Genomic DNA, 8,743 nt, shown 5'->3' on the forward strand with positions numbered 1-8,743 from the left:
TACCATAGAAACACTTCTAGTGTCAGTATTTATTTTTACCTTAATATACATTTATACAGGCCATAATAAAAAGGCTATTACGCAACAGTTCAGTGAGTTATTACCTAGTTCCAAGAATAATGCATGCAATTACAAAGGAGAGGTAGAAACACCGTATTAAAGACCTAAAAATACAAACATTATATAAACAAACACTTTCAAATTAACTGTTGGAATTTCATACAGATAAATAAGGTAAAAAGTACATTACTCTGTCAAAGTAAAGGAAACACATGGTTATCCCAACACTGAAACAATATTTTGATGTGTAAGCCCTGTACAACTTTGTCAAATAGTTCAGACCACTGTGTTTAAGAGGATTAAAATGATTTTGTCCTGGAGAATGGTTTATTCAAGTATTCAAGCAGTTGAGTAACAAAAAAAGTCCCAAAAATAAAGTATAGGAACCATTTCCAGAGAAGCTGATCTGCCTTTAAATGCTTTGCAAATCGCTGTCCTGATGATCTCATGGGATGCTTGAAATGACAACGCCTATAAGGCTGAATGAAGCTTCCCACCTCTCCCCCAAAATGCACACAAAAGAATCCTGATTTTTCACACACTCTATATGTAGAGATTCTACATCATTTTATCAGCATCTCAAACCACAACATTATTTTCTGCTTTTTGTTTTTTTTTTTTGTTGGTTTTTTTCTTTTTTTTGCATGGTTCCTTGCAGAACCTTTCAGTTTACAGTATTTATTGTAATACTGCCCAAGAAACAAACTACAGAGAACTGTCATTACACCCCTAAAGACTGCAGGCATTAATGCACATATTGCATGCACAACAAAAGATGCAACCAAATCTATAGAAAAAGCGAACAACCAGCAACTCAACATTGCTATTACTGAGAAAGTCCAGAGCAGTAGTTACTCAAGTATTAGACAAATAGGTATAAAATGGAAAGGTTCACATGAATACAAGTTTTTACACTGTTTGCTTGAAAGTCTTCTAGAAGCTACATTTGAAATTCTGAAAAGAATTTTATGTACACTGAAATGAAATTCAGCCAAGTCCATTGTGCCTTCTTTCTCTAGATTTTTTTTTTATATAGTTCTTCAAAAATGAATATACAGTTGCTTTAGTAAATTAGTGCAAAACAAAATATTTTGGAAGAAGATCATCAAATTGTATCCACATCAGCTGAAAACCCCCTGGGGATTTTGCACAGATGGAGAGAATTTCTTCCATCCCCACTTTTCCCCCGAGCTTGTTTGCCATCCCTTCATATGACAACCTGAGCCGTGTGTACAACAGGTGAGCTCCCAGACAAGGCAGCTGAGCCCCAAAAAGCTTCAAGCAGCACTTGCACATGGTTAGGGTTTCCCAAATTCACTCAGCCACGTTTTACTGAACAACTTAAAAACTCGTGAGGGAATCTTCGGAGGGAAATGTCTCTTTTGTACCTGATGCAGAAGGATCCTCTCTCCAGAAACCTCACGAGGAAAAAAAACCAAACCCTGATCATTCAAGTTCAAAGCACACGTACAAGGATCAGTTTGAAATGTGAAGAGAGATTCTTTTAAATTCTGTTGCTAGGAAGGAAAAGGAGCTGCTGGATCGGTAAGGCAAGTGTACTTTTGGAATTTCTCCTCTTTGAATATGCTGCTGCTTCTTTGGTAGTCACCACAGAAATGTAAGAATCATCTTCCACATGGGGCAGAACAAGGACAACAATTAAGCTGTAGTGAAAAAAGTGCAGTATCACTGATGTGGTCCCTTATGTTCACACCATCTGGTCCTCAGGATATTCCTACTGCTCATACACAGCCACTGTGCTGTAGCAGAGTGCAGAAAGCCTTCGCTCGATGCTGGATTTATCTGCAGAGAGAGGCACAAGACAGGTGATGACCAGAGTTATTTTACAATGTGTTAATCCCATGTAATCTTCATTATTCAGCTGAACTTACACTTGTGTACATTTTCTATATCTGCAGGGTCTTGCAGTATTTTAGTCAGTCCTTCCAGCAGCAGGGCTGCCTTGTGGTATCGATATGTGATATCTTCAGTTTGCTGGAACATCTCATCCAGAGCTGCTGACTGCACCTGCAATCAGTCAGGACATTCAGTTTCATAAACTCTAACAGGCAAGTAGCAAAACGAAACATTCAAAATTAATCATCTAAAAGTGTCATTAAGAAACCATTTTTCAGCATTAATTTAGCTGATGGGTTGTTATAACTCAGACAACAGAATGAAGGTGGAACTAGATGATCTTTAAGGTCCCTTCCAAGCCATTCTGATTCTGAGAGAAAACTGAGGTAACTGAGAATATTCTGTACAAAAGATCTATAAAAGCTCTTTTTGATCTTCTGTGTTTCCATGCTCATTTTTACACCTGCATTCTCTTGTAAAGAAAGAAACTAATGGTGCACAATGACACCATCATTAAGCACAACACTTGCCAGAATCTTTTGCGTGACACAAAGAATTCCCTCTCATCACTAAAGCAGTTAAATTTCCTGTGTGGTCACTGAAAATATCAATTCTATTTTCTGGTTATGTAGAGGAGGTATGTGAGAGAAGGCAGCAATTCCTATCGTTCTGGGAAAAGGAGGGACTTACCATTTCCACAGCACAGCTGTAGATGAGCTTCTCTGCAGTTACACTGTTGATTTCATCAATGAACCTTTGCTTGTCCGAAAAGAAACGATTCAACTTTTCTGTCAATTTTTTGCACATTCCAATACAGAATTTGTATCTCTCGTTGAGGCTTTTCACAACTGGCAGAAAGGTAAGAAGAAATTTTTTTAAATCCGCGAACAAAATCCAAACAACAACTCAGCCTAAGTTCAAAGTAAACTTGTTTAAACTTGTGCTTTTAGTGTTTATTTACTCCACCACTTTTATGACTTGAGTGTCTATCAAATAATTTCCATTTCCAGTCAAAAATACCCATTTCCTAACTGTTTCTGGCTGTTTACTACCAGAATTGTGCAATTGTACATATCTAAAATTCTCCTGCAGAGAAGAAAAACAAAACAAATGTTGCAACTTAAACTTACTGATGTATCAGCAAAGAAAATTCACAAGCAAAGCAAATTAGATGATGCATCTACCTTGCTTAACAGCAGTGGATGGGTTCAGTTTCCCAGATTTGACCTGTGCTTTGGCAAGATGCAGAGAAGATGCCAATAACTGGGCAGCTTTCATATACAACACCAGCTGCTCCACTTGTCTAGGGAGAAGAGGGGGGAAAAAAGTAAATTATGCATCAAAATACCTTTCTTGAATGCATTCAAGCCAGGGGCAGACACCACTTTTTAATCACAACACCCTACAGGAGCCAGCAACAGCAGAAAAGGAAGACAGATGTTTAAAATGCAGCTCCACCCCTCCCCTCCCTTCCCTTCACAAACACCCTGTCACGGGGTGAGGGGACATCTGCTCATTTAGGAGCTGCAGCAGCAAAGACAAACTGCTTTAAATGCAGACATTTTAAAAAGGAGCACTTATTTGTGGGGACTCTCTGCCCGAGGTCAACGTCTCACCACAAGTGACTGGGTGTACTTTTCATTTCCTATCCCCCTGGAATTCTCAGTTGTGAAAAGCAAACACTTTGCAGGGTTTTTCTGTTGGCTTTTGATTTTTTTATTACTTCAGGAAGAAGGCAGGAAGTAGAACTGCCCTTTCCCACCACTTCAAATTTCTCATATTTCTCCTTGCTTTTGATTTTGTATTGATTGACTGTTTTTCCAGTGAAACCAAATTTGGACCCTCCTTCTCCGCTCCCAACCTCCAGCTCAGTGCTTCAGTGAAGAGGAAGGGATGAGTGCTCAGATTTACCAGAAGCTGGTACACAAATTTCCATGCTCAGAAATGCACTGGTGCACCTCAAGCCTGAACTCAACACTTTCCCCAGCTCATGTGGCAGACCAGAAAAGAATCTTTTGCCTTTGTTCTTTCTGATCTGTCTGCAGTTGTTAAAAAAATCATTCCTATAGAGATTCTGTACAGGAAAACAATCACTCCCAGCAAAGAGAGCAGAGTTTAAACACATGTTTGATGTGTTGAATCGTCACTAATTCTCCCATTTGACTGCATACTCACCCCCATTCTTTGCTGAGCTGGCTGATCTGATCCACAACTATGCTCTCCTGGATTTGGTACAGTGACACAGCAGAAGTGCACAGGTCTGGGTTTCCTCCTCTCACTGCTGTCAGATCCAGAACACACTCTGTAAATGTCAGCATCATGTTTAGGTGGCGCAGTGTGTCTGTGTGCTCTCTCTGTCAGAGGGAAAGATGACAGCAATTTAACCACTCGGAGCCATCAGCCACATTTAAAACTCTTGTTAATCATTTAAGGATTTCTTAGTATGTCAGTTCCATGCAGAATTCCCATTGTGGTAGAGCCAGCATTAGGGATGACAGAACCAAATGAGCCCCAACAGATCTGAACTTGTTCTCTCTTTGTTAATGAATTCAAGATATTGTAGCTTATACTTAAGAGTCTTTCAACAAAGCCAAAGGAATTGGTACATGGAGTTGTATGTTGAAACCTGAGGAACTAAAGGAATTACAAGTGGGACAAATTATTGTATTATCAGCAACACAAAAGGATGTTTGGCACTTGCGTGAAGAGCCAGGAGGAACATTTTGGCTTTTATTATGTAACAGACTTAATACCTACAAAAGAACTGATCTGCTTCACTCTAATTTACACCTAGCTCTAGAATTATATTGTGTTAAAAGGTGGCTGTTACCAAAGTTTACACTTTAGACTAAAAACTTCAAGTGGAGTGAACAACTCACTGCTGCTCTGTCCTTCAAAACTAATCAGACATATCTTAGCAATATTTATAATATTTTCATTAATAATACAGGTCTAAATACATTTTAAACTCTATCTGTGGGAAGAATACAGTGGATTGGTAAGCATTCATGTTATAAGAGAGATTCAATAGGGACCCAAACACCTTCCAGCAAGATGTGAATGAGAAAACAGAACAGCAATCTGTCTTGAGAAATGTACACTCCAAGAATAGCATTCTGGTGAAAGACCACCCCAATTTGTGTTTTTAAAGTGTCACTCCCCCACACATTTGAAAAATATAGGATGATCTTCCCACAAGTAGGATTTAACATCATTCCCTGACTGTGAAGAAGCAATGAAATGCCCAGAGGGGCTTTGTTACTGTCAGCACCCACATCCAGAGACTTGGCATGAAACAGAGGCCTCTCTGCGAGGCTCTGCTGGACAAAAGCAGTCATGTTCCTTTGGTTACCTATTCAAATTTATGAAATGCCAGCAATAACTACCAAAGAGAAACTGGCAACTACTGATACAGGAATATTTTCAAGATCTTAAACAAAAACAACAACACGTGAGACAGCACAGAGGAAACTACAAAGCACATGGAGCAGCCCTGGTTTGACCAGGTCTGTTTCAGCAACATCACACATAAGAAAACATTAAATGATTGTTTCTATACCTCCATTAAAGTTTCCTCAGGCAATTCAGGAGCTTCAAAAGTGATAAAGCCCTCTAGGCTGGGAGGGGAAGTACCATAAGGGATGTACTTCAGACTCGGAGCCGCCTCGGCCCCCGGAGGAGAGGAGCCCATATAAATACCAGGAGGAGAGCCCATATAAACACGGCCACTAGTGGAGCAGAGAGACCCTCCGGAACTATTTGATCCAACTACAAGAAAAATAACACACACATTCAGTCTGATTCAGCACTGGGGCTGTGGGTGACAGCAAGTGACACATCAGGAGCCAGCACAGAGTCCCCCATGGAAGGCTCTGCTCACTGCTCCTTGCATGGCTCTGCAGAGAGTGCACAGGCTGTGCTGTAACAACAGTGGTAATTCCTAACAGATTCTGGGATTCATGGCTTTAGGTTCTGGTGAGTTCACACTGCTCACCTGAAGCCCTTAACCTTGAGGTCTTTGATATTTGGCAGCACAGCTGACACATTCCAAAATGCAGGCAGCTGCCACCCTCGGTGTGCTGTTTCTGGGACAATGCACGGCAGCAGGCAAAAATCAGAATTCTGACTTTTCCTCTCCACCTTTGCCAGAGAGATTACACTCCCTGTGGGGGAGTAAAGCTGTGTTCACAGGAGGTTACTCACTGCTGGATTGTAAATCTGTGCCTCTGATCCTCTTTAGTGGGGAAAAGGCAGAAACCACCTGATATTGATCTCTGCTTTCCAGAGCACTTTTACTGTAGGCCCTGTGCAAGGCAGCAATCAGGCTACTGGCCCAAGAAGTGGACAAGCCTAAGTGCTGCCTTTGAGAAATGTGCACACAACTGCCAGGGAAGTCTTACCTGAGGTGGTTCTTGTTCTGAGGACCATGTGGGTGCAGGTAGGAGGGGTGGCACTGCTTGGAGGGGACCCCACAGTGAACATGACAGCCCGAGAACTCGCCCCGCTTCCCATGGATGGAGTTGCCATTGCGATTCCATAGGCTCCTGCTGGAGCTGGGAGAGAACATTTCAGCAAGTTAGTTCCTATTCCATATAATCACACCAAGATGTAATTATATGCAGCAAACTGGAGCACTGCACTACAACGTGCTTTGATGCAGATCCAAACCCTGGACTAGTCAGAGGTTCTGACAGGAAATAAAACAAGCTGAGTGGACAGTCTTGGTGAAACACAAACAGTCAAGGTGCAGCTTAACATATCTTTTTATTTTCATATCTCAGTGTTCTACTCTCAGCAACAGAGACTCCCTGAGAGGCTGAAGATGTCAGTTTTGCAGCAAAAGATACAACAGAAAAATTCTCAAGGCAGATCATGACAGATCTGGAGGCTAAAGACCACCTCTGTCTGCAGAACTCCTTCCACCTGCTCAGAAGGGAGAACTTCTGGTGGCAAGGGACAAGCTTGGGGAGGAGGAGAAAAAAACCTTCAAACACCCAGAATTACATAAACTGGCTTTCATATAAAATCAAGGTGGAATCAGGAAATGAAAAGCCACAAATGCTGAATTAAAAATAAAACCAGACCAGAAAATCCCAAACCCCTCCAGCCAGCACAGGCAGTCAAGATATTTCTGTGTTTAGCACAGAAATAAGTATTTTCCTGTCTTGGTTATTTTTAAAGCTGTGCTAAAGAAATGGAACAGATCCCCTTAAACATTAAAAAAAGCCTTCTGTGCTGAGGCTAAAAATTGTCAGAACCAATTATCGAAGTTGGAAGCAGAACTGTGATCCAGCTGGCATTCCATAAAAACCCAGGCACAGAGAGACAGCTGAGATGTATCACTCTGATCCTTACCTGTATCCATTGGCCTCTCTGTGTTGAGGCTGTCTGTACTGCCTTGGTATAACTGGCCCCCAAGGGTGGTCTTTACCTGTTGATCTGACAGCTTCCCAGTACTAACAGATCTGGACAGGAAAACACATGAATTCCCAAAAAAAGTTATTCAGTAATATCATCCAACTTGCAGCTAAGGATGACTAAGATTCTTGGTATTTACTACAGAGAATATTTCAACAAAAATAGAGAAAGCATTGAAATCTTGCTCGTTAGCACGGATCTACTAAAATAGAGCAAACCATAAAAATAAAGAGACCTTTTTCCTCTTAAAAAATTTATATTGCAAATTTTGTCATAGGGATTTTCAAGCAAAAACTGAACAGGCTTTACAGAGTTAATGAAATTCCAGATTCAGCTAATCAAAACAAAAGGGAACTAGACAGCAACACAAAGTGCTCCAGGAAGTCCCTGCTATATTTATAGCCAGTACAAAATGTTTCTGTTGCACACACCAAACCTCAGCATCCCCTCACAGCTCACTCGCCCTCTCAGAGTTGCTGTGTGCAGTTCTGCTGCCCAGCTGCCTCCCCCAGGGATGGATTATGAACCCTGCAGTGCCTACCTGCCGAAGGTGGTTTTGCTGTGCTGTTCTCCTGCCTGTTTGTCAGCTGCCTGGCTGGAGTGGAAGTGTGTGAAGTCCCTCGGGTCAGTGATATCTTTAGGCTGCAGTGGGGGTTCGGCCAAGCCCTGGCGATTTGCCAGGGCCAGCAAGTTGGAGGATGCTTGAGTTTTAGGTATTTTGAAAGGAGCTGTTGCCTTTAAGGATCAAGAGCAAGAACAAACAAAAAAACCGAAGTTAAAACCCCAAAATATTCTTGGTTTCAGGCACCGTGTTACTGAGAATTGCAAACGTAACAAACCTTAGTGGGAGAGCCGATGATTGTTGGTAGCGGGGTTTTGAAGAGCCAGTCTGAGCTCCTGGGTGAGGATCCCATGTGCTTGGTAGGTGATGTTCCCAGGCTACCTGGCCTGCTTGGCTGTGGAGAATGACTGTATCCATACCCAGCATAGGAGGGGCAAACTGGGTCTGAGTGCTGCTTTCTGAGCTTCTGCTTGTTTTGGTAGATATCTGTGAGAGTAGGAGCACTCTGCAACCTCGCTCCCATTAAAAGTGACTGTGGAGATTGAGATGGTGGTATAGGAGAACCTGTGGAGACGACAAACAAGAAGGTAAAATTCTACTTGCAGTGCTTGGAAAGTGTATTGATGAAGCCCAAAATGCCAGAGAACAACACTAAACTGCAAATCCTGAGATGTGTTTGATTATTAGCTCACTAGATAGCAAGGAGAATGGAATTAGCCCATGGATTATTTGGACTATTGCTACACCACACTGATGAGACCTCCAAGCTGCCAAATAGGCACAATTTCAGGCCGACAGCTGTCCTGGCAGCTGCAGTACATCTGGCAACCTGCACCAAGACAAAAA

The 8,743-nt window shown here is 41.8% G+C and overlaps 1 protein-coding gene across 1 annotated transcript in view; it reads right to left on the minus strand.

Moving 5' to 3' along the window:
• Positions 1 to 8,743, minus strand: part of ULK2 (unc-51 like autophagy activating kinase 2) — a 34,272-nt gene continuing 25,529 nt past the window's right edge. The window contains exons 18-27 of the mRNA XM_017731000.1: positions 8,175 to 8,461; positions 7,877 to 8,070; positions 7,273 to 7,382; positions 6,318 to 6,470; positions 5,477 to 5,685; positions 4,093 to 4,271; positions 3,102 to 3,220; positions 2,608 to 2,765; positions 1,953 to 2,088; positions 1 to 1,863 (exon numbers count right to left, since the gene is read on the minus strand). Coding sequence (XP_017586489.1) covers positions 1,796 to 1,863; positions 1,953 to 2,088; positions 2,608 to 2,765; positions 3,102 to 3,220; positions 4,093 to 4,271; positions 5,477 to 5,685; positions 6,318 to 6,470; positions 7,273 to 7,382; positions 7,877 to 8,070; positions 8,175 to 8,461 — 1,613 coding nt within the window. The 3' untranslated portion in view covers positions 1 to 1,795. The remainder of the gene's footprint in view (positions 1,864 to 1,952; positions 2,089 to 2,607; positions 2,766 to 3,101; positions 3,221 to 4,092; positions 4,272 to 5,476; positions 5,686 to 6,317; positions 6,471 to 7,272; positions 7,383 to 7,876; positions 8,071 to 8,174; positions 8,462 to 8,743) is intronic.

The sequence above is a fragment of the Corvus brachyrhynchos genome, unplaced genomic scaffold (genome assembly GCF_000691975.1).
Source record: "Corvus brachyrhynchos isolate BGI_N302 unplaced genomic scaffold, ASM69197v1 scaffold283, whole genome shotgun sequence".
In the NCBI taxonomy this organism is placed as follows: Eukaryota; Metazoa; Chordata; class Aves; order Passeriformes; family Corvidae; genus Corvus; species Corvus brachyrhynchos.